The 26,605-nt window shown below is 43.8% G+C and overlaps 1 protein-coding gene across 1 annotated transcript in view; it reads left to right on the forward strand.

Annotated features, from left to right (window-relative positions):
* Positions 1–26,605, forward strand: part of NRG3 (neuregulin 3) — a 1,023,472-nt gene that overhangs the window by 11,477 nt on the left and 985,390 nt on the right. Inside the window, exon 6 of the mRNA XM_046652790.1 lies at positions 5–738. Within this exon, the coding sequence (XP_046508746.1) occupies positions 5–738 (734 nt within the window). The remainder of the gene's footprint in view (positions 1–4; positions 739–26,605) is intronic.

Below are 26,605 nucleotides of genomic sequence, written 5' to 3' on the forward strand. Positions count from 1 at the left end.
ACGGGGGCCCGGACGGCGGCGGCGAAGGGGCGGCCGAGCCCCCCCGGGAGTTACGCTGTAGCGACTGCATCGTGTGGAACCGGCAGCAGACGTGGCTGTGCGTGGTGCCTCTGTTCATCGGCTTCGTCGGCCTGGGGCTCAGCCTCATGCTGCTCAAATGGATCGTGGTGGGCTCCGTCAAGGAGTACGTGCCCACCGACCTGGTGGACTCCAAGGGGATGGGCCAGGACCCCTTCTTCCTCTCCAAGCCCAGCTCCTTCCCCAAGGCCATGGAGACCACCACCACCACCACCACCACGTCCACCGCGGCCCCCGCCACCCCCTCGGCCGGCGGCGCCGCCTCTTCCAGGACGCCCAACCGGATCAGCACCCGCCTGACCACCATCACGCGGGCGCCCACTCGCTTCCCCGGGCACCGGGTGCCCATCCGGGCCAGCCCGCGCTCCACCACGGCACGGAACACTGCGGCCCCCCCGACGGCCCTGTCCACCACGGCCCCTTTTTTCAGTAGCAGCGCTCCGGGCTCCCGACCCCCGGCGCCAGGAACCCCGAGCACCCAGGCCATCCCCTCCTGGCCCACTGCGGCATACGCTACCTCCTCCTACCTTCACGACTCGACTCCTTCCTGGACCCTGTCTCCCTTTCAGGATGCTGCCTCCTCTTCTTCCTCCTCCTCGTCTTCCTCCTCCGCTCCCACCACCGCCGCCACGCCAGAAACTAGCACCAGCCCCAAATTTCGTAAGTAAATCCTGTGTCTGAACTCTGATTTCCTACTGAGTTTCCTTTCTGCCCTTCTGCTGTCTTTTCTCCTCGCCGCCCGTCTCCTGGCATCCCCCCCCCCCCCCATTCCAGGTTCGGAGCACAGAGTGAGTTGAAAACTGGCCACCAGGGAGGGAGAAGGTGCCGGCCTGTTGTGGGTCCGCCTGTGGGGTGGGGGCGGTAGGAAGCGGAGAGACATTTGTCAGGCCCCACAGGCCCTACTTCAGTGGGTCCCAGATGAGAACGGATCTGACTCTCTTCAAAGGGTTAACGCGAGCGCGTCCCTCCTCACTGCAGACCTGCTGGCGAGCTCCAGGCTCTGGCTCCTGTGGAGAGCTGGGGAGGGAGGGGGGAGGGCCTTCCCAAAAGCCCTGAGCCTTTTCCCCGCCCGCCCGTAGGAAGGAGAGAAAGGAAAGCACACGCAAATTGACCAACGATAAACCACAAAGGGAAGTTATGTCCCTGTGGGGGTGGGTCGGGGGTGTGTGATGATTTGATAGATATGTGGTCCAGTGGAGCTGTGGACACTTCCAGCAGCCCTGACCCAGGCTGGGAGCAGGAAGGGTTAATTAGAAGCCATTCGGGGAGGTAGGGAAAGAAGGCCATCCAGGACGAAGGGCTAACCTGGTCACCCCCCACCCTGCCCGTGGCCATTCCAAGGTGTAGAAATGGATTCCGTGGCCGCCAGAGTGAGTTAACTAGAAGATAGGAAGGCAGCCCTACAGAGCTGCCACCCCCAAGGTCCTGACGGAGGCGGAGTTTTTTCAGCTCTGCCAAGCGTTTGCTTTTGTTCCTTTCCCAAAGGTGGGGTGTGAACCTCATCTCCCCTCCCTCTGTGCCTGAAAAACAGAGGCAGAATGGGGCAGAGTTCCTTGCTCTCGAGAAGACCATCTAGCCCTTTTGAAACAGGTCCCTCTTCCAAATGTAGCGTTTTCAGCCTTGGCTCAATTGGTGCCACAACGGGCCAGTTTACCCAGCATGACAGCTTTCTATTTCTTTGCATATGAGGTGTATATTTTCATCAATGTCTTAGATGGCTAATTGACCCCTGACCCCACCCGCCACCTTGTTCTTATTCTAAGGAAATCTTAGGAAGCTTCTTAATCTGGCTGTTGATGTGGATATGGGAACAGTTTGTGCAACCTGTGAAGGTTATTTAGGACAAACCCCCAGCCTGGCAGTTCAAGTTCTTTGCAAGGCTGTTCACCACAACCTGTCTGGTCCTGCTGTCTTTACGTTATATTTCTGTTTTGAGCCATGACATCTGAGGGGAGAGGAGGGGCACCCATCACTGACTCTCCGGTAGAATGCTTCGGTTGCTTTCCGTTGTTGGTGATTTTTCATTTCCCTGACCTGTGGTCTTCCTCTGGGTGTTATTTAACCCTTGAAACTTTTTTTTAAAAAGATTTAGTGTATTTGTGGGTAGGGTCCAAGAGGGAAATTCCTTATGCTCTTACTCTGCTTTGGAAAAGAATAGGCTAGAAGATAAATTGGGAGATGAGGAGAAGAGAGGAAAGGGGGATCTGCCACAAGCCAGAATGGCAGTCAAGCCAGAACTTGCTGCTTTGGCTAAAGCAGTCGTTTCTGAGAGCACATTTCTCAGGAGATGTTTAGAGCCTTCTCTCCACAGATCTACCTTTAGTTTTGGGGAGGGATCAAGGCTTTGCAAGTGTAAGTGTGAACATGTTCAATGGGTTGAAAATACATGTGTGTCTGTTTTGAAGACCTCAGATTTTTTCTCTCTTCTTTTGATACATTTGATAGGAATAATGGAGTGTAGGTGTACTTCCCAACCTTGTATGCCTGTTTGGGGGGGGGGGGGGGGCTTGAACATGGAGCGGGGTGTGTCATGTTCTTTCTCAATTGATTTCCTTGCATTGCATTCCGGAGATCTTTAAAGAAAAGCTCAAGGTAATTATTTCTATCCTTCCATGCTCCCTTCTTCCTACATTGTGTAGAAGGGAATGGCAGCCAGTTTAATAAATAATGATTATTGACAGGGCACTCAGCCCCGAGGAAAAGGGGGGGATCCGTAAATGGTGTCAGTGTTCACATAGACTTATGAGCGGTATTTGTTTTATGTGTATCTGGGGTCCAGCCCTTGTTCTTTCTTAAACCTTTAACAAGGAATTGAATTAAGGGATGAAAGGCGAGTATGCAAATCCAGCAGAAACTGACCTGGTTTGCATATATCTATAAGGAAAATTTTAATGAAAGGAAGATTATGTAGTTTCCATAAAAGAAGAGTTTAGATAGGTAGATTGTATGGTAATTTAAAGAAAAAGGATAGTTTAATTATTTTATTTTGTCCAAGATTGCAGGATGACTAATAAAAGGAAATAAAGATTTTATTTGAGAGATTATCAGCACTGTTACTGTGTGGACTGAAGAATGGCCTGAATATCTGGCATTTATGTTTTTCACTTGTTTCACTTATACCACTAAAGTTCCCAAGAAATTCCCCTTTTTCCTAGCACCTACCCCCAGACTTCAGTAGATTTCTTTCTTTCTTTCTTTTTAATGAAAATCATGGACTGTGTTGTAGCACCTGAGGACAGCTAAGGATGATACTGTTTTTTCAAGAGTACCTCGCAAATTCTTTCATGCAGGGTCTTTGCTCCTGAATGGAGCATCTCAAGGCTTAGAGAATAAATGTCTTTGTGTGTTGTGAGCCTTGGGTTAGTCAGAAGGATCATGACTGTAAATGCAGCACAGCTCTTTGGAGCGGAAGAGCCTGGTTCAGTCTAGAATAAACACATTTGCTAATGGGTAATAGGATTTTTCAAGCAAGAGCTATTTTTGCTATGGGGAAGGCCCAGTTTAGAAGAGACTGTTGCTAATTTTCTGTAGGATCAGAGACAAAGGAAGATTGAGCTTGAAAGGCAGAGGGAGAAGAAGGGCTTGGAAGTTGACTGTTCTCATCCTCTAGCCTGTGGACCATGGGCTGGAGCAAAACTTTCTTCTATGGTCCTGGCCTCCCTTGGGTTCCCAGTTAGCTGCCCACGACTGGCCTTTCTTTCAGATGCTTTACAAATATCTGAGAAATAGTGCCACTGGGAGATTATCTTCCCCAAAACATCTTTGATGCATTTTGCATCTGAAAGTGTAGGCTCCTTTACAGATTTTTCAAGCCACAGGGAGGTTGGCTATAGATAGTAGATGGAACAGTCATGTTGACCAGTGTACACACAGCCTTTTACATTGAATTGTGTTTACAGATTTGAAACCTATTTGTAGAATGTGGTCCATGCAAATATGGATCGTCATTTTACTCAGCAGAAAGCACTGTTTAAGAGATGGAAGACCAGATCCACTAGCTAAAGACAAAGAGCCACTTTTAATGGGTTATTCTTTGGGTCAGATTCGGAAGGTATATAGTTAATTCCACTGAATAAGATCACAAAATCTCGAATAGTGTGTTTAGTGAAGAAATAAATGTACAATGTATCATTGATGTTTAAACATGGTGTGGGTAATTTTAATACTATAAATCTAAGTAAAACTTTACGTGGTCATACCTGTTGTAATTTTGAAGACAACCATTGATAACACTATTTTCCTATCTTTTTTTAAAAAAAATCTTTAGTCTTTGAATGAGAGTACTCTTGATTGCTTTATCAATAGCCTCAGATCTAAATTGTTTAAATAAAGTTACTCCTAAACATCGTCTTCTGTTTACGTGAATCAAGGGCTTCAAAGGAATTCCAACAAAGAAGGTACTGAGCCCAGTCATGGGTGGTAGCCAGAGTGAGAAGGTTCAGAGCTCCAGGTCGTTATTCCTCATGGAATCCAATTGAGAGCTTTTAATGAGCACTTGCTGCAACCTGAGTATGTTCTCATTTCCTTTGGCCTTCATGCAGGGTTATGATACTTTTCTGCCTTAATCAGTTATACTGTACATTTTGCCTTTTGGACACTTACCTCGTGCTTCGTGGTCCTCACCAGAAAAGGCTGGGGGCAGGGGTGGGCATAGTTTTGGTAAGTCTCTTTTAGGGCACTTTTTCGTTTGGTCCCAGTGCGTTAAGACATGTGGGTCCAGCCTCCCTCCTCAGCTCCCCATGACTGACAGAAGAGCTTGGCACTGCTGGTGCTGACGGAGTCCTTTTTGCGGGTTTGATTTGTGAATCCAGCCACTTTTGTATTTGTGCTGAATCTTGGATAGCCTTTTGGAACACACAGTGTTGATCCATAAGCTTGTCAGAAAGAAAAGCAAACAACCAACCAACCTAAAAAAAGCTGGTTTGTGGCAACTTCTGTTACTAGAGAAACCAACTTTTCTGCATCCAGCTTGGGCCATGAGCTCCAGCGCTGGCGTGGAGTTTGAAATCAGCGCTCTCCCCCAAGGGAGGTCTAGTCCGCCGAGAACAAGAGCTCTCTTCCTCTGGCACACTTTCCTACATACCAATGAGAAGGAGGCTGATTTTCAACTTGCTTCTTTGGTAGAAATCTTTCCGCATAACCTCTCGTATCCAGTGCCAAACATATCTCAATATTCTGTCTGGGCTATCGGAAATGGAACATGAAAGCTAGCCCTGACATATGTAGGAGCAAGGGAAGAGCCATAAATCTAAGTCTGCAAAAGGCATTTGAATTGCCTGTGAAGAGAACTGAGATTCATTTTTCTCCCTTTGAGTCTGTTTTTATCTTCAGACTTCTGTGTTGGGTGGGGCAGCGAGCTGGCACTGCGTTGACAAATACCACTGAGACATTTTGAGCTCCTAGAATCTTTACTTGTCTACATCCGGGAAAGAGTTTCCTACAGAGCTGTGTACATAGAGAAGGCAGGAGGGAGGGAAAGTATTAATTGAAAGCTGTGGAATATCAGGATGGAAATGTTCCTAAAGATCCCATTCATGCAATTATTAAAGAAAGGCTGAGGACACGTGTCTAGTTGGTTTCCATTTTCCCTAGTCTGTCATTGAGGACCCAAGGCCCTCCTCCGTTAACTCGTCTTTTATGGAATTGAACTATGACTCTGTCTGAAGCCTCCTTCCAGACTTTTGATGTTTTTTTTTTTTAGCCCTTCATTTTTTAGCATAAGCAGTGGTCATTAAAAGAAATTTTCTTAGATATTCTTAATACCCCCATGTCGTTTCAAGTTGTTTTAAAAATCAACCCTTTTGGTAAGATATGTTAGACTATTTAAGTTGATGTCAAAAGTTAAGAAAAAAAAATTCCACCCCTTTAGGCAGTTGACTTATAAAACTGTCTTGGTGCTTTATCTTTTTAGTTTTTAAATTTAAAAACTTTTTAAGGATTTCAAAAACTTGGTGGGTGATTAATGGCCATTTATTGTCCCAAGTAGATTGGTATACAAATCATGCTAATTTTGACACCACTTATTATCTGATGCCACAAAACAATTGTACACTTGAACATGGGCTATTATATCCATTCATATAATTATATTGTTTTCATAATACATGTCGTGTTTCGATTTCTTAATTCATTTGAATGAATGTTTATTAAACATCGATTTGAGGCATTGCAATGCTGGTAGTTCATTGGTTAACTTTTAAAAGGTCTATAAAAATAATGATTTAAAATGCAGGAAATTAAAGTAAAACTTAAAATCTATACAGTATTCATTCTCCCAGATATTGACCTAGAGCCAAGGCTTTTTCTTGAATACGTTTCTGCTAGTTTGAGCTTAGCATCTTTTGCTTTTTTTTTGTAAGCCACACCTCTACCTGTTTCTTCTTTAAAGACACTGCAGAAGTAATCGAACCCAGATTCCTCACAGATAGTAATAGAGCCCCCGCCTTGGGAATCTTTTACAGTTTTCTTGCCCGTATATTTCAAGTAATTTTATTCATTTTTTTTTAAAGCAATTCACCATTTGGAGTTTCTTCAAAACATTCAACTAAGTTTTAATAGAAATTGCAATTATCTTTCATTTTCACAATCCTGTAGCATTGGCTTACATAAAACTTAAGTAAATTACATAATTATGATCAGAACAACTGGCATGAACAGATTTGTTGCCCCGACTGAATGCTGGTGAGGGCACAGCCTAACAGGTGGTTGCAGGGGTGTGCATGCTTCCTTGGGCTTGGCCTGGTGGCTGTGACCTTTCCATTGTGTGGTGGGCCCATCAGTGTCCATCCCCCTGGAGGAGTGGTGGCTGTGAGCCGGCTAAGTGGGGGAGCTAGGTCAAGAGAGTGACTCTCTGGCAGGTCACAGTATTGAAAATGTGAGTCAGCTAGGAACCGGTTACTCTCTTAGACCTTTAACTTCCCCCCCTGGGATAATCAGGGTGATGACAATAACCTGCCTTGGATGCCACTTGTAAAAGAGCTTATAAGCTGCAAAACCGTCTACTGTTTTTGTGTCAAGAGAGATTGGAAGTGGATGGACTAGGTATTTTCATCCGAGAACACATCAGGCCGTTGAATTCAGTTCAAGTGTTGGAGATAGTTTGCTCCCCAGCTTGAGGGATCTTTCATCACAGTGAGAAATTACTGTTCTCTTTGCCCTTGAATCTCTCCCGTATTCCTCTCTGATACCCCGGCACGTGCGGTGCCATGGATTCTGGAAATCACCTCAAATCACCTTGGAAGTCTAGTCACAAACTGGAGCTCACCATTTCTCATCCTTTGTTGGGTAGATGTTTTTTAAAGCCTGTTTTGGACATATGTTTCTCAAAGAGAGGAACTGAAATTTTGGGATAAATGAATGAGATTGTTGACTTATCTGGAAATCTGAAGATTCTTGATGAAACAAAGGATGCCCCAGGGCTCCCTTTTGTTCCGTCCCACACCATCTTATTGTTATGGGGTCTTAAAAAGGCCCTGTCTGAATTACACTCTCTTCCCCTATTAACTTAGGAGTTCCTGTGAATTAGGTTCCAGGGTGTTAACAGGATGCTCACATCCATCGGAGAGCTCATTTAGATGTCTGCCTTTGCACTTTGGGGAACTCTAATATTAGCATTTTGAAAACATCTTGCTTCAAGTCTGTGTTGGTTGGAAACTTCACCCTGAATTACATTTCGGAGTATTACTTTTTTCTTGCTATGAGCCTTTATTTTTCAAGACAGGTTGGTGATTGTATGTAAATCATAGATTGCCATTCCAAGGCATGAAAAGAGGCTGGTCTGAAACAAGCCTGCAAACTGAATTCAGAATTAAGTTTAATAATAGAAGTTTAGCAGCTTCCAGTGATAAGATTTTGTCTTTGAGGCCTTTTTCTGGAAGTGATAGTGTGCATCATGGATGCTATATAGGCTGTAAGAGTATTTAAAAAATAAGATCAGCTGGATCTCTGCAACTATTTTAGCATTAATGCATTAGGCCAAGGTTATGAGAATAGACTCTTTATGCTAAACACTGATAAGAATGCTTGAACGTATCAGCCCACCTCTTAAAGTACCTTTCCCTTATCTGCATGTGGCCCTTGGCATCATCTTCCTGTGAATTGCCAGGGAGTAAAAAGTTTAGTAAGAGAAAATCACACCTTCATCATCATTTGGGGATCAGATTCTATTGATTTCTGTGCCTTGAATTTTACTTTTAGAAATGTGGATGAATCCTTCGCAGAATGTCTGTCTTGAAAGGGGCTTGAGAATTTAGGTCATAACAACCACTATTGCTGCTTTTTGTGGGGTTTTTAGTGTGGTCCAGCAGGCCAGCACTTTACATATTTTGTCGTCTTTGTTTACCGAAACAAGGACAATCATCTAGGCGTGCAGCCTAGGTATGAATATCCTGGTCATGCAGGTAATGGAGCTGGCTTGGAGTGGTTCCTTACTTTGTCCAGGACATGTATAAGTGGCTTAGTTTTCACGATCAGGAAGACGGGAAGATCATTTTACAGGTGATCTCCCCCCACCCCACATCCCAACCCATTGATACAGTGTCAGCATATCTGTGTGCATTGCCTCTTTCAAGCCTTAAGCTCATACACTGTGGCACTCACCATTATAAACGCCATGAATGGAACATCTTTCCTGTACCTATTCTTTGATATGGTAAAGGGTGACTTCTTAACTGGAGAAATTGCCCTGATTTGCAGTTTAAGGAGAAATTTAGATGTTGCAACAAATGAGAAAGAATGTATTCCTCTAAACGCTTTTCCTTGATCTTCTTATCTCTCTCTTTTCTCCTGTGCCTGCTTGTAGGTGATTCAATAGAACAATGACAGGAGACAGTTACAGACTTTGTTTCTCTCCTTCCTAAAATCCAGCCAAAATTGTCCTCTCTGCCCGTTCCAGACTTGCTTTTGATTACGGTAGTTACTGCATCGTCTGCTCACACTGGCCGATGGAAGTGTGTCAGGGAATATTGGAGTGATAGCCTTGCAGTTCTACGGACGCTAAAATAGCAGCCCTACCAAGTAAATGATGGGTGTTGCGCCATATGCAATGTCTCCTGCAGAGCATCTGAATTCCCTCTTGGAACCACACTACAAGGTACCCACTGCTGAGCAGCCAGCAGTCCTAGGAAGAGGAATATTGGTGAGATCCCGGTACTCTGCCAAGGATATCCCAAACCAGACCCAATCATTGCTTATTCCTTTGACAGTTCTTTGTAGCAAGGGTCCCTAAGACAAAAATATTCTGCTCTTTAAAGTGAAAGGTGATTGGGATTTCTACTTTTGCAGACCCACAGAAAGAAAAGGGAAATAGGTCAGAGACTAAGACTGGGTTGTAGAGTGTTTGAATAGCCATACTGAAGGATAGGAACACTGCAGTATCAGGGAATCTGCGTTGCCCAAACCCTGTGAGACTCTGAATGAATCCTGTAGACTAAGAATGACAGCTGTACTCGTAAAGAAGAGTAGTGAGGTTGCTTACCCATGTCTATTGTTAAACAAAAGTTTTTTGCAGCCTCATGGCAAAGTCTAGAGACCCTAGGAAGGAGAAAGTGAAACTGGGGTGCAGAAATGTTTTTATTAAACACTGTCTTGGCTAAATTCTACTTAACTGACTTTTCAGTGTGAGAATCTCTCTTTTTGTGCTAAAAAGCTGACAAATACCCCCTCCATGCTGGACAGTTACAGCTGATGGTGCTTCTCCCTTCACCAAATGAGAGGTGTGTTTACTGACTATTAGTTGTATTAGCTCCTAAACCTGTTTGTGCTGGTTGTTCTTGTTACTATAATTAAGTAGCGTATTTAGATAGTACACAACCAATGAATTAATTGTAATTTCTATTAGAGTAAAGTTGATTACTTCGGATATATTCCATAAGGATAAGTCACTTAAAAAAATCCTTGTTGAAGCTGTGGGCAAGTTTATGGGAGAATGTATTTAGATATCCATAAGAAATCTATGCTTGGATTGTTTCCAGTGTGGCTTTAAGTTCTCCTTCCAGAATAAATAAAATGAAACTGAAAAATTATGGTATTTATTTTGGATGTGGCTTTTCACAAGAAAGACGACAGAAATTTACTCAGTGAAAAGCTTGAATTCTATAGCCAGATATTTGGCTAGTGAGTGTGCAATTGTATGCTTTAGGTTAAAATAAAATAAATAATAAATTTTACTTTACCATGTGATAGATTTACAAGGTCATTATATCGTGTTCTTAATAGTGTTAAATAGATTGGAAAATGTTTACTGTATAATTATCTAAAACTTTGGGTAGAAAATTATATGAGATGCCAATTGTATTAAGCTAAGTAGATTAATAGATAGATTTAATATATAGTACGTATATTCAGAAGAAGTATACAAACTGTTAATGGTGATGGTTTCTAGATTATGGAAGAGGAATGCTTTTTAATTTATTGTACTTTGGTTTATTTTTTTCTGATTTTATTTAATGGTCATGAATTATGTCTCTAATTAGAAGTTATTAAACTTTTGAAAAAGTCAAGAATAAGCTCCATGAATCAGTTCAATTACTGGTCTTAGTTCTGTGAAGATTGTTTTAGTCATAGAGTTTGTTTCTTAATTGGTAGTGTCAGCATTAAAGTGTTGACTGAGTTGGGTTCCGGCTGTGAAATGCAGATGTGTGGAAATATAAAGGCGTTTCATTGGCTCATGGGAAATAAGGCCTTATTGAAGGCAGAGTGTCTGTGGACCATTAGCCTCCACCTCATAAGGATGAAGAGGATGGAAGTTTATGTTACTTAATGGCTCTTCGGTCTGCAGTTGTTGGGCAGTCTTTAGAGGAATTGCTAGGGAGGGCTATTGCCGATGGAAATCTGAGTTGCGTGTGCACTAACCAAGTACCTGGTCTATTTTAAGGATCAAATGAAAGGAAAATGCAACGGCTGGTTAGTAGTACTAGGTCTTAGGAGGGACGGCTTGGGCTGAAAACGGCTATTTAATATTTGAATGATAATATTCTGCTTCTTGATCTGGGTGCAATTACATGGGTGAGTTCTGTTCGTCCAAATTCGTGGAGCTGTATACTTACGATTTGTGCACTTCTTGTATACATCTGTACAAACTAAAAAATGTAAAAGAAATCTTTCAAAGTATTCCTTTGGCCTTCCCTTCGTGTTATCAGGTTGGTGGTCTGCGTTTATGGATTTCTCCATTTACAGACACTGGATCCTGTTTCTGAGTGTTTGTTGTTCATGCCTCCCAGGCTGACAGACAAAAAGAGTGTCTTCCTGGCCTCAGCTCCCTCTGTTCTCAGGATCTTGGCTTAGGGAGGCTCCATGCAGATGCCCATACTCTTTTTCAGTTGAAACCTTGCTGAGTGGATGCCTTGTGTTTACATTACATAACATTTTCTTCCACCCAGATCAGGAGTGTTTCTGGTACAGCATAAGGTGCCACACTTCTCACACATCTTACACATTTAAAACCCTACTTGTGTCCTGGGAGCGACTTCATCACAGCTCTGCAAACATTTGAGTGCACAATACACAAGAAAGATAATTCATCATCTGCATTTATGGTTTTGTCCAGAAGACGGGAACATATGTTCGAGAGAATAATTAAGTGCTGAGGTGTATGAGTCCAACTGAAAAGCAGATTAGGCCATTTCAGAAAGTAGTGATCAGAGTGGACACAGGTAGTTCCAAGGGAGAATGTGTTTAGGCAGAGAAATAATGAAGAGAGGCCAAGGGAGTAAAAGGTTGGTAACAAAGGTGGAAGTGGCATGTGACTACTCATGTGGGAGCCGGTGAGGAGTCTGACCGGGTGGGCAGAGAGGGTCTCTCTTGGAATTAATGAGGCAGCTTCACCCTTTCCTCAGGGCAGGGCCTGATTCAGGAGAGGGGGGAGTGGGCGGAAGGACACGGCTAGGCTGCTGTGGGAAACCACAGTCAGGGTTGGTGTGAGGAATTGGCACAAGATCAGATGTTTTCACAGGATGCAAGATCTCTAGGATGACTTAGGAGGAGGAAGAAGCAACAAATTCTAAAGATGCTGCAAGCCTGATTTGTCCCAAATCATTTAAAAATATGGTCTTTGACTTGTGATGAATCTATTTAAGTGTTGACTTCATTCCAGTGCCTCTTCAGAGTGCTGAAAGAAGCAACAGAATTGGTATGTTTTAAGATGTTTAGTTTTTTCCAGTCACATCAACACAGCCCTAGATTTAACCCAAAATAGTAGCTTTCAAATATCTACAAATTTGCAAGTAGAGATACAAAGAGAATAACAAGAAACTCTTGCCTTTGCTGCTCCTCCTAAATTAGGCTGTGACTGCCTTCAGATTTTTCAAAGACTACCTTAGGAATTGGTTGCCACCTCACCCTAGTGGTCTCCTGTGAGGTCCTCTTTTCAGAAGCCACTCAGCACCTTTGAGATTGAATGCTGACACTGCGTGGCATTGAGAAGGCAGTGGCACTGTTGACGCCCTCTCTGCATTCATCACGTGAAGAATGAGGGAGGGAAGACGATGCTACCTCAGGAACCCTGAGGCTGGCCAGGGAGCTCTCATCATCCACAAAAGAATGACATCCGTGCATTTACACACGCACAGCGATCATTAGTTGTGTTACCTGCTTTGTTGACCATAAAGAAGACCCTGCAGCTTAGAATCCGATTCATCCGTCTGGCTAGCTTCTTTGGTTGCTCCTTGTCACCAGACAGAGGGGCTATAACGCTTTGTAAGTGCACCTGTGAAAGCGTTAATAGCCAACTGCCTCTCTCTTTCTCGGTTTTTCACTGATCAGATAATTTTCACCGATGTCAACCTTTTTAATAAGCTAGCTGACATATACTAGTGTTATTTGCTTGGAATATTTTCACTTTGTCTATTTTTTTGACTTAGATAAAGGTACAGCTTTCAGTTATTTGTGTGGGTCTTTGTGTACTTGATCAGAAGAAATTTTTGAAAGGAAGGCAGCGAAGCTATAGATGGGGTCTTTACAGAGTCGCTGTCAAATCTGTGTTTCCCCGTCATCATCTGGTTTTGTAAGCTTCTAAATGACCTTCTGTGGTACCACATTGATGCTCATCTTTCATCATGAACAGCTCTGAGTTATTTATGATAAATAATGAAATGCTGTTTCCTACAGTGCACTGCAAATGGCTGAGTCTTGTAAAAGTCTAAAGAGCTCTATTATTTCTAAATGACTAGATAACAAAAAATGTTAACCCTGAGAAGAAAGGTCCGGTAGAACGTGCAGCTGGCAAAGCACAGTCCTCCTGCCTGGTCCCTTCTCATTGGCTTTCTGCACCTGAAGTCTGCAGGGCCTGCCTTCTGAACAATGACCTTCTAGAATGGCAAGGAGAAGTTATGTCTTCCAGATAGTTGGGTTGGTGAGGAGCAAGAGTGAGGCATTTATTTGGACTGGGGAAGGGGGAAACTTGCAAAATTCATTTATACTTTAAAACTCTTAATTTTTAAAATGGTATTACCAGTGGTGAGGACTTTGTGATGCTAGGATACCACAACTTAAATAATTTGTTTGAGCACAGATGTTGAAAAGAGAGTAAACGTTAGAATAATTGTATCAAAACAAAGCTTTAGAGATGCTTGACGTTTTTTCAAAATTAACTCAAGACGATGTTTGCATTTTCTCCCTCTTATCCCAATATACAAAAATGGAGCCATACCAAACATATATCCAATTTGCAACTCTCAGCTGCCTCGTACTCTGCCATGTATTAGTGCAGTTGCTAAGTGCTGTTCACAGGGAATATGTGTTCTCATCCTGTTTGCCATAAAATGCCTACATGTCTGAGTGTTAGGGTTTGAAGACTTTAATTGCCAGGTACAGAAAGTCTTTATGTTCTACCCTCCCACTGTGAAAATTGAATTAAATTCCTGGCCAGTGAGCTCTTTATACTTTATCCAGGAGAGTCTCTTTGTGAGCAAACCATAGAGAGGGGTGATCTTTGGTCAGCCAGACTTTTAAACACACAGTTTGCTGAAGTTTCCCACTGAATTTTCTCACATTTCTCCAGGCATTATTACTTGGCCAAATGAAATCATCTGTTTCCCCCTACTAGAACTGCTTTCTTTCCTCCAGATATCAGCTGCAAGGTACCAAACGAACTGTGTAAAAATAAATTACACATGCTGCATTTTGGGAAGAGTACCTTAGTTGTTCCATCAGTTTCTTTTCACAGCTCTTCTGGGAAGTCCACTTTAATCTTCAGTTATCAGTTATGCTGTCAGTTGAACCTCTGGACCCAAAATAGAGATGCTTTTGTGTCAGGAAAATCAGGCTGTTTGAATGTTCGAAAATATTTTTGCATTTGATGAAGACGAGTGTCACCATGTGCCATGGGGGAGAGAGAGAGTCAAAGAAGGAAAGCTCTTCCCAGAAGCCTGTTTGATGAATGGACCATGTGGCTCAGCTTCCTGACCCTGGACCATCAATCTAGGGTTTCCCGTCGATAGCAATCTGGCATTAGCTACACAGCCCACTCCAGGTATCTGCATAACGACTCTGAGATCTGTAGATTATCCAGGCTTTTTTATCTCCATATGCCTCGTCTACCACTTCCTCTTTGATGCTCTGCCATTTTGTAAATTAAACGGGAGAATCTGGTGAACAGGAGGTGATTTTCATGGAGACTGGGGAGAGGCTGGAAGAGTGTTACCTTCGAGAAGTTCATATTCCTTTGCCTAATCTTGTTAATCGTTACGTTTGCTTTTTCTTTGCATCCAAGGTAAAGTGGAAACGAGATATTAGAAGAGTGGTTTTAAAAGAGAAAATATTTATGGCACTGTGGGGAGGCGACTGGACCTGGTTTGGGAAATGTGGGCCCAGCGCTGTCTCTCAGTTGTTTGAGACCTCAGGCTGGACTACTGAGTGGCTGAGTCTCAACTCCTTCTGTCAATGAGGCTGTTGGACAAGACATTCCCTGAGTCTCCTTGTGGCAGATTCCCTGAGGCCAGATTCTAAATTTGAGATTAAAATCTTAGTGGAATTTTTGAATTACTAATTCTGCTGACTCTCCCCCCACCCCTTTTCCTCTCTCCCTCTCCCCTCTCCCTCTCTCCCTCTCTCTCACTGTCCCTCTCTCTCTCTCTCTTACACACACACACACACACACACAAGGTTTTCTGGGTCTGTCTTTTGGTGGCATATCTTGCAGCTCAGCATTTATTAATACCCTTGTTTCAGTGTGCTGATGTAGGTGGGACTTGATTACGTCCTAAAGTCTGGTGAATTTTGTTTGCTTACAACTTTACAAGAGAATTCCTATTGTTCTTCTGACAGATGTGGAGCTTGGTAGGCAGCTGTAGGTCTGCTATTGCGAAGCACATATATATGAAAGTAAATGGATTCCAAAAATAGAGGAACCAGGAGCCAAGAGGGATTACTGGCACACGCAAAATATTTTGTTTGGAGGTATAAATAGATTCAGCCAGTTCTAGATATAATCACAATATCTTTCTTGCTTAATTAAACAGAATTCCGGGTTGCTGAATTCTACAGTATTATAAGAAGAAGAGAGGACTAGGAAATGGTATTTCCAAGACATTATTTTCAATGGCATGTCGGTTGGCATGGAGTTTCTGATATCAGAATGTGGTTCCATCCTTTGCATTGGAACACAGCTCTGTGACAGAGTCAGAGTGACATTTAATTAAAACGCGAGGTGGCCAGAGTTAATATTTTATTTTTTTTTGGAGCACCTTCCTCCTCGTTATTAAACAGGACATTTTCACTATAGAAAATTAGAAAATATAAGCAATGGGAGGAAAATAAAAGTCAACTGTGGTTCTGCCACCCCGCGATAATTACTGTTTTCTTTTTGTTGAATATTGGCCCACTTTTTTTCGCTGTGAATATGTATCTTTTTGCAAAAATGAAATTTTGCTCTAATACTCCTTTAGCTATCTTTTTGCACCTTATGTGAAAATATTTCAATGTCAAAATACTTGAACCCCTATCTTTAATGGCTCCATGCTGAGACATGTTGACATACTAAAATATAATGAGCCTATCACTTGTTGAAAATTTGGTTTGTTTGAATGTGGTCATTATTACATAAAATTCTGCCCTGAAAACCCACAGTTTGCAATGAAAACTTTTGGCCAATGTATTTTCAAAAAAACTTAGATTTTTAAAAGCTGAATTCCTACATTCTCATCCACAAAATTTATGCAATTCACATTCTTGCCATTAAAGTGACAGATGCCCATTCTTTCTGTAACCCTCCCCATGGTACATATTATTAACAACAAAACAACCAAACCACGACAAAAACCTTTGCCAACCAGATAGTTTCTTTTGGTGACGAAGATTGGCCCTGAGCTAACATCTGTTGCCAACCTTCCTCTTTTTGCTTGAGGAAGATTGTCCGTGAGCTAACCTCCATGCCATTCTTCTTCCATTTTTTTTCTATATGGGATATCGCCACAGCATGGCCTGGTGAGTGGTATGTAGGTCTGTGCTCCGGATCTGAACTCCTAAACCCTGGGCCACCGAAGTGGAGCACGTGCACTTAATCACTATGCCACCGGGCTGGCCCCCCAAACCAGATAGGTTTAAGACAGTATTTTATTGGTGTTCTGTCTTACATTTCTCTGATTACAAGGAAGAGTAAGCATTGTTAGGTAGCTGTTAAAATGGAAGGGTTTGTGCCTCTTCCTATCAGCTTGCACCGTTTGGCAGGATGCCCCTGTGTCATCCAGTTCTTCATTGCAGCCCGGGATGCTGTAAGGAAGAGCTGAGGCCTGGACGTGCTAAAGCTGCCCAGGGTCATTTAGTAACGAAGTTTTTTCCCCTTAACCTCAGAAACAGTGTTGCAGATGGCAGGCGGGTCAGGGTCACGAGGAGGCAGCAAATGAGGAATAAGTTACAATGGTTCTTGACTAAGTGACCTGAGGGGCTGGAGCATCTTGGGGTCATTTGGCATTAGGAAAAGCATGACGTTAAATGTTACCCTAAGCTTATATAGCTAGGAAGAGTCTGATAATGAGGGCAAGCCTGAACACACACACACAGTAGATCAATAATAATAATTTCTGAAAGTCCAGAGGGCTTAAATTACAAATTTCCCTGTGGGTATAGACAAGGCCTGAGGACTGCCCCCACCACTCCCGTGCTGTCCTCTCCAGGGCATCCTCAGTGTTCTGGTCAGTAACCTTTAGCTTCCGCTCTTCTGCTCCGTGGTGTGGATGGTGAGCTGGAGATGAGGGTCGGCATCCGGGGACCAGCAGGGTAAGCCGCCTGTGTCTGGGCCTGCGGCAGCCGCTGCCTCCAGCAGCAACGCGTCCACTGCTGTCTCCACTAGTAAGTGCCATGGAAACTCAGGGAGCTCCAGGGGCAGCCGAGCAGTGGGTGAGCATGAAATTACCAAGTAACACTGGATTTTCACATGCCGCATTATAAAAATAGAGCCACCTGAGAAAGAGCAGGCCAGGCCAGCATCCAGTAGCAACCTGCGTTTCTGGCGTCTGCTTCCCTTTGGGTCAGTCTTCTCCGTGAGGAGCAGGCAGCCTTGGTGCTTCCGTTACCGGCGTGGCTTGCTCAGGCTGAGGTGCTCCTTCTCTGACATTTGACCAACACTTAAACCAGAAATTGATTAATTTCATTTGGGCGAAGAATCTGACTCTCTGGAGACTTTCCTCATCGTTGACGAATCCATCCTTTAAGCTTGGTAGCTCGAGGCACGTTGTGTTAGCATCTACTGTCTTGTCATGTTTTTTGGACGTTAAAAAAAAAAAGTTGAAAATGTTGTATCCCAGATGGAGAAATACTGATGACACTTCCAAGTTGATAGACCCGCATATTCAGATTATTAGTCCAGGTACCCTCATGGATCTTAACCTCGGATGCCCAGAGGGAACTGCCACCCATTGAATCTGGTGGACTGTTGGTTAGATTTCATTTGATGTGGATGTTAACTTTTTGTTTTGTTTTCCTCTAACTGATGCCATTAGCATCTAATTAGGTTGAAAATCAGCAATTAGAATTGGAACACGTGCAGTTGTTGTTATTTTTCTTTTGATCACAGTTAGGCTCTTAATGATGTGATTGAGAGTCTGTGTGTCAACGTGTGTGAGTGTGTGTCCCGTCGAAAGAGCAGTGGATGTGAAGCCTGGAAGATTAGATTGAATCCAAGCTTTGCTGCTTCTTGGAGACCTGAGCTTGATGGCGTCTGTCTCCGTGAGACTCACTTTCCTTGTTTTCAAAAGCTGACATATGGCTGCTTCTTAGCGCATAAGGCTGCTGTGAAGTCTGTGGATATCAAACCGTCTTATAAACCAAGGTCTGGAGCAGATTGATAACTTATACGTTGGAAGCCAAGGGATGTTGGATATATGGGAATCGGGGCAATTGGAAACCATCATGTGCGGCCGAACATTGCTGATGTCATGAGCGAATGTTTTCTTTTGGGGAACTAAATTTAATCTTAACTATTTAGGACTGTACTTAGGAACTGATGGTTTGAAAAATATTCAAGCTGGAGAGCACTGTGGAGAGGAGGAAGAGACGGATGCTGTGAAAATTTAAACCCCACAACGGCGTTAACTAGAAAAATGTTTCCAGACATCTGGACTTGAATTTCTCAGCCTTCCAGAGGGCCGGCTCAGCCAGCGTGCCTTTTTGTATGATGGCCCTGGACTGTGGATGCTCAGTTTGAAACTGACTCTCTGTCAGTCCCTGAGGTCTCCATTTCTGACACACTAAACCCAAGCAGACGAGGGAGTGTGCTCTGGAGAGTGAAGAACCCTTTGTTGCACGTTCTCACTCTCTTGACTCATGCCATTTCTCTTCAGGTCAATTGTCCTTAAGAAATGATTCTCGGTGCTAAGGAAAGAATACTTTTCCAAAGCATTTCTTCCAAAGTATATCTTGGTAGATTTTGCAAACTATTAAGCAAGATTTCCTATGCTGAGATAAAGTAAGAGGGTCTATATTTCTGGAGAAAGCTAAAATTCATCTCATTGACATTTTCCTGTGTCTCCTCATTTTCTTTTCCATATAAAGTTTTTTTTTTTTTTTTTTGGTGAGGAAGATTGGCCCTGAGCTAACATCTGCTGCCAATCTTCCTCTTTCTGCTTGAGGAAGACTGTTGCTGCACTAACACGTATGCCAATCCTCCTCTATTTTGTATGTGGGATGCTGCCACTGCATGGTTTCACGAGCGATGCATAGGTCTGCACCTGAGATCCAGACCCTTGAACTCTGGGCATTAAAACTTAACCACTATGCCACCGGGCTGGCCCCTAAATATTTTTTAAAAATCCAAACATAGAAGTAGATTTAATTTCCAGAGAATGAGAATTTAGCGCTTCGTTTTTTTCTGTTTGTCTTGAAACATTATGTGATAAAAAATGTTTATCGTGGCTTCAGGGGGAATGAATCTGTTCAGGTAAGTTAGTGACATGAGCCAGCATGCCTGACTCCTCTTCCACACAGCCCTTATCATGATCCTTCATTTTCCAGCTCCTTATTAAGCACCTGCTGTTTGCCAGATGCTGTTTCAGGCAGCCACCGCTGGGGCTGCAATCAGGATGATGCTGACTCAAGCATTGGCCCACCAGAGCATTCATAGAGGAACCCAGAGATGAGAGTTTCTATCAGTGAGAAATGCAGAACGGGATTATATGATAGAAAGTCTGAATTTATGATAGTTGAACTGAGTCCCAAATGTGAGAAGCAGCCCTGGATGACAACACCTTTGTCAGAAGCATATCAGAAAGAAAAAAAATAAAGTTCAAGGGTTTGAGGGCCAGAAAAACAGCCAGTGTGCCTCAGCATAATGACTGCACCCAGGAGTGGCAGGAAGTGAAGTGGGAGAGGTGCAGAAAGTAAGACCCTTTAGGAATTTGGCGTTGATTTTTACTGTCATGGAAGACCATGGGGGATTTAGGTAGGGGACAGTTCTTGTTATGTTTTAAAAAGGTCCGTCTGGATGCTTCGTGGAGCTGCCCTCGAGGGGCCACAGCTGGAGACAAGGAGACGAGTGAGAAGACCACTGCGGTGTTGAGGCCATGAGGTCCTGGCAGTGGAGATGAGAGTGGAGACCGGTGGTGGACATGGTGTGCTGTCAGACTGGATCTGCTCTAGGGGGCAAGAGGGAGGGCTTATTGTCAAGAAAAGACAGGAATGAATGAATCAAGCCTCCCTCCTTGGTTTCTGTCCTGAGTAAGAGGGCGGATGGTGGCATCATTAACTGAGAGGGGGCCGACAGAGGGCTGAGCAGGATCTGGGGGTGGGGAATGAGGACGGTAGAGTTGTTTTAAGCACCCTGTGTTCTCCATTCCTGTTAGATGTGCAAGTGGATGCTTTGAGAAGGTAATTGGGTAGACTGGAATGGAGGGGGATAGATGCCCATTGACGGAGCAAACAGCGTTACAAAGGGCGGTGGTCTGGGCGAGTGGATTTGGACTCCTGCGTCAGCGCTGAAAGCCTGGGAAGGGAGGACCCACATGGTGTGACCCCGGAGGGATTTCTGGGAGATGCAGTGCGGCCAGGACGATGTCAGTAGTTCTCAACCCCAGGTGTATTTTGAATCCCATGACGGAGCTATAAAAAATGGATACCCACGCCCAGGCCCCACACCCAAGATGAGTGAGAATCTCTGTTTGGAGGGAGAGCAGTGGCAGATGTCAGTAGTTTTTATAAAGTTCCCTTGGTGGTTCTAAGTTGTTGCCAGGATTGTGGGCAGCTTGACCTAAAGAAAGGAAGGGATGACCTGCTAATCCCCTTTGGCAGGTGGCCCTGTAACTGGGAAGTGGAAGCCTGTCAGCAGAAACTCACAACCTTCATCCTTTGGAGAAGAAAAGGATGGAAGGGATGGAAGGCCAAGCGTTGTAGGGTTGGGGATGAGAACCACACGGTCCCTGCCAGCACCAAAGGCTGGAAAGCAAAGCCAGCCAGCCCTTTGCTTACTCAGCATGGCTGGCCATCTCAGTGGGGAGCAGGACCGGGCTTCTAAAGAGGGCAAGGGTCAGAGAAAAGGGGGAGGGCAGATTTCCCCCTTTACTAGCTCCTCCCTGACAAGCCAGGCACTGGAGAAACTTCAGCCCAGGGCAGAGCTCCCGTGAGGATTCCCAGACTCATCTCCGTCAGCAGGGTTGGCTCAGTCCACTGTTTGAGCAAAATTATTTACAGAAAATCCCAAGGCTTGCTGTCTCTAACAATTTGGCTGTAATTTTTATTATAATACCCAGCATTGTTAAAGGCAGAGTGAAACGGGTGGGAGTATCATTGGATGTGAAATATTTCAATATGCGTCCTTAACTTTGTCCAGGAATTCCGCTTGTAGAACACTCTGAAAATAGGGAGGGAGGGAACGGAGGAAGGAAGGGTGGAAGAGAGAAAATGTGTTCAGAGGTTTTCATGTGAGCGAGTTCATCACAGAAAAACTTGCACAGGTTTGCTGTTTTCAGCAGTGTGGGTGTTACTCGTCATCTCTTTAAAAGCATAGCATGCAAAAACATTTACCACAATGTGAAGTATGAAAAGCAGGCTTAGAAGTCATATGTAACTGTAGTTATGCATGCATATTTTAGAAAATAAACATTGGTCATAAGTCTATAACATTGTAAAAGAAAACAACTCTCTTTGAGTGATGAGATTGTCGGCAACTTTAATTTTCTGAAAGTTTTCACTTAAATTTCATTTTATCTCATTTTAAATTTCCTTAAATTTTCATGCAGTTTAGCTGTCCCAGGGTTTTAAGAACAGAGGGTGAAATGGTATCAATAAGTTCTTAATTTTGCTTGAGATTAATTATGGGTTTTATTATCTGGTTCTCTGAATTTGGAATAAGGACCCCTGGCTCTCAGAGATGTTAAAGGGTCAAATGGAGTCACCCGGGGGAAAGCATGCTGTCAGTCCCTGCGCATGTTAGGGTGTCTTCAGTGTTGATGTCCTGCTGCCTCCACTCGTAACCGTGAACTTTATTCCTTTAGTACTGTTTCTTATTATGGCTTGTTTATTATTTATTATTAGTACTTTATTCCAAGTACTGTTTTTCACGGAACATTTTCTTAGTTTGGGTAAAATAGTAAAATAGATATAAAATAGCTTCCTTTGTGCTGATGGATATGCTCGTCTTTGGTGAAAACTGTCATTCCAGAGCAGTGAACTGTGGGTGGGTAAGCCATCCATGGCACTTCTGTGCTCTTTGCCAGTGATTGGTTTGAGAGTGGGTGTTATTCTGGCCAAGAAGAGGTACGAGGAAACGTCCTGAAGGCAGCAGAGAAGGATTTCTTACTCAGATTACGGGAGGGAAAGCCACCCAGAGAACTATTGTGTTCTGACCTGTACTTGCTAGCTTTCAATGGGATTGTGATGCCTGGAGCTACTGCAGCCATTGTGGGACCGTGAAACCACAGGCCTGGAGATGAAGGGCCTGGTCCTTGATGACTCCAGGGGGCTGCCAAAGCCATCAGAGGCTGCCCTCCCCTGGGCATCTTATTGAGTAAACTGTCTACCAGTCAGTCAATAGGCCGCTGATGGTTGAATGTTTGTTGCAGTAAACATCACCTGTGGAATTTGACATTTGTTTCCCAAAAACGAGTAGAAAAGTGAAAAAAGGTTAGCTGTGCATCTACCTAGTTTAAACATGTATGACACCAAATTCTTTTTCTTTTACCATACTTTTTCTTCCTATAAATGCTGAGCTAACTTGGCAAAATAATTTCATTTAACGTTTACATAAATGTACGGCTCTGAGTTAATCTGGAAATCAAGCCAAATGAACTTAGGAGAGTCTGAGAATCTTAATATTCATACCTGGTGAATTATAGCTTTGCAGAACTAAGTACCAGATGCTGTGTCCTCAGGTTTGGATGGCACGCCTGCCTGGCTTCTCCTGGCCATGCCGACGATAGTGAGTCGACACCGATTGCCACAGTCCCTAAAAATTCCATTTAGCTGAATTTCTGTCAAATGTTTCAGATATTTACATTCTGATAATAGAGAAATTTAGAGTAAAAATTAGGCTTTCTTGCAATTTGTTTTTATGTTTTCTATGTCTGATTTAGAGCAAATTTTGCTGCCCCTGGGTGAAAATGTTACAAGTGATAGCTAGATTCCCCGGGTAATGTGGTAATGTGAGAAAGTGCCGTGTAAACGTGGAAACATTCAGGGCATATGTTGTTACTTATCCAAAAGTATAACTGAAATACTGCTTTATTTTCCCTTAGAAATAGTAATAATTGCAAGTAAAAAATTTTAGAAGAGTCTTTGCTGGAATGATTTTTTGCTCAGGATTATATAAGCTTTTTGTTTATTTTTTAGCACGTATTAGTGATATAATGAACACAAGGTATATACTGATTAAATTTAAAGTTGTGATGAAAAGTGTAGTGTTTATTGATATTTAAAGACAATCCCCATACTGTATCTTTCTCTCTTTGTCCTTGGTGAGGTAGGGAACCCCGGATTAAGAAATCCTAAGGGAAAGGAAGATGGGGGTGAGGAGGGTGCAGTGTTAGAATAGTGTCGACTGTCTCCTTAGGCAGTCACGTGATCACAGTGGATTTGCTGATGGGGTCTGGGGCCGGGACTAAGCCTGTGTCCAGCCTGTGGTCTCTATTCCCTGTGAGGTGAGTGGGAGCAGCCGGGCTCCCCCCTGAGCCTCCGTCATTGAGAGTAAAGTACACAAGCGATGCCAGCTCCAGCAAGTGTGGTCAGCGTGCGTTTCCTTATAGGAAGTATTGCATTTGTATTAATAAAGCGTATAATTTGTATATCTGAAATCTTCGCCGTTGGATAGTAACATTTCAGTTTATTATGTCTTAAAATTAAATGGGATCTTTGACAAACTCAAATAAGCGACTCTAAAATTATGAGGAGAGTTTGCAGGAGATGGAGGAAGGTGACTCTGTTCTGAAAATCACCTGATTTGTTCAGAAAGAACACGAGCGATGCTGACCTGTGGGCACGCCCTGGGCCATTCATTTCACTTATGCATTTGTTCCACCTGACACAGTTCTAGGAGGTATGTGTTTATAGGTCCACTTTGCAGGCAGGATAGGCTTTTTTCAGAGGTGAAGCGGGAGTGCTGACCCGTGTCATTATGGTTTCCCGGTCGAAGAAGGCTTTCAGGAAATCCGCGAGAGGGTGTCTGCACGTCCTGTGTTTTCTCGATGATGCTTCTGTTGTGGAGCTCAGGAGGGCATCTTGGCATTCGCTTTTCTTTAGACAAGCACATCAAAGGGGTGATTCTCAAGCCGAATTCCCCCAAATCAAGATTTCCTTTCTAAATAAAGGAAAGGGGCAAAGATACTTTTGAAGTGATGGACAAGAATTGGGAGAAGAGGAAAAGAGGTTACAGATCTGCTCGCTAGGGAGGCAGCCGACAGGCAGAGTGTGGTACCTTCTAGCTTCCTAAGGAAACCAATGAAAGTCATCTTAATGAGGACAGACTACACTGTATTGAGCATTTCCTAAGTACTTGTCACGGGTCATAGAGAATATCTCGTCAATTCTCTGTACAGTCTGGTGGGATGGGTACTATTATCATCTCCCTTTCACTGAAAAGGACGTTGAGAGCAGAGTAGCTATGTAACTGGCCTACGTTCTCCTCGCTGGGGATCCGAGGAGTCCGGTTTGGGATTTACAGATCTCGGTTTCATTACTTCCCATGGACTGTCCACTTAGACTCTAAAATGTCTCAAAGGATGTTTGTCCTGCATGTACTGTGGCACATAAGGAAGCGGATTGTTGCCGTTTTGTTTGTTTTCTCACAGACTCAGTGGCCCCGTCCTCCTGGCATGTGTGCTTCCATCCTAGTAACCACCTGACCCGCAGGTGCACGTCGTGTGATTGTGTCTCAGAATCACTGCCAGAGATGCCAGGGCAGCCGTCGGCCCCGCTGTGTTTCTCGTAAAATATTAGGCACCAGTCATGGATGAGGGTTCTCTCTAACTCACGTAAGCCCCAGCAGTGGGTTAGTGTGAGAAAAGGAAACAGAATTAAATCAGCTGGCATAAGCGCGGCACCGCGGACTTCCACAAGGAAGATAAATGTTGCGTGGAGACGTCCGATCCAGCTAAATTGCCATCACTGGTATTTTTGTTTGGCTGATGGTGCTTAATGCTGGTTAGAAGATAAAGGATGCTGAGAATCCGTCCATCACGCGGTCAGCCTCGCACAATTCAGACGCTCGAGTGCACCCATCCGCAGAGCTTCCGCCCCCAGGGTCCGGCAGCCTCATTAGCGGTCTCTGAAAGGCCTTGCCCAAGAAACGGTGCAAATCACTGTTGTTTCAGGGCCATGTTGCAGAGTGGGAGAAAACAAACACGTCCGACTGTTTTGTGTTTTCCGTGTTAAAATCTGAAGATGGATGTAGAATTATTCAGCTATTCCATCAGAGCCCTGGGTTCTCACTCTAAAGATTTGCATCCGTTATCGATGCTTCTTTGGGAATGTTAAGCAAGAAGGAGCTTTGGATGACCACGGTGACATACATGAAGATGTCCCCCTTTGAGGCTTCAGAATATATCTCAGTCATACCACAAATGTGCATCCTCACAGAATCTCAGAATTCGGAGGGAATCTGATGGGTTTCCGGTCTCATCGTCATCTCTTGTTTGAATCTCTTGATGGTGCTCTGAGAGGAATGGCGGCCCAGCCTCTCCTTCGGTGACAGGGCTCAAGGTCTCCTTTGACTGTCCCTTCTGTCACCAGACGGGGCTGATCATTAGAAGGGCTGTATCATTCTTATTCAGAGTCCGCCTTCTGCCCATGTTCACCTGAATCTACTCTCTGGAGCCAAAAGGAGGAGTCCATTCCCCATTCCACTTGGCCGGCTTCCACACACATGGAGACTGCAGTCTCATTTTCCTGGGCCTTTTCCTCTCTAGGGTGAATCCATAGATTCTTTCCATAAGCCAGGTCCTTACATCCCCGTCATCCTGGTTGCTCACTTTAGGAGTGTCCTCCTTCATCCCAAACTCTCAAGCCACCTACCTTAGAAATAACTGTCATCTTTGGCAAGTCATCTTCTCTCAGCCTAAGTTTCCTCCTCTTTAAGATCGAGAAGAAGATCGTACCTGCCTCAGGAGGTTGTTGTGAGGATGAAAGGAGATGGTACGGGCGAGGGCACAGGGCCTGACAAAGAGTTAGTGCTTAAAAAGTGATAGCTATAGTTATTGTCAGTTTCTCTTAATTCTCAAGCCCGGGACTGAATACCAGCTCTCCAGACCCTTTCTTGAAGTGAATTAGCTTCTCCTCCAAGCTATATATCATTCATGAATTTGGCATCATGTACCATTATCTAATTTTAGCCAGAAACGAAAAGGCATTCATTTGGGCTGATTTGTTCTTTATGAACCCACATTGGCCCTAAGTGATCACTGTTTCTGTTTTTTATGCCCTCATAAATCACTCTTATTTTTCCCTAGGTCTTGGATTCAATCCTCTTCCCCTTATCGCAAACCACACTGTATTCAGTTATCTTCAGAGTTCCTTTGGCACCTCTCCCATTGTCCATATTTCTCCACGTATGTGGGACATGTTCTTTTCTGCAAACCCTCTGGCTACCTGGATGTGCTGTTTCTTGAACCACGGA

This window comes from Equus quagga, chromosome 2 (genome assembly GCF_021613505.1).
Source record: "Equus quagga isolate Etosha38 chromosome 2, UCLA_HA_Equagga_1.0, whole genome shotgun sequence".
Lineage (NCBI taxonomy): Eukaryota > Metazoa > Chordata > Mammalia > Perissodactyla > Equidae > Equus > Equus quagga.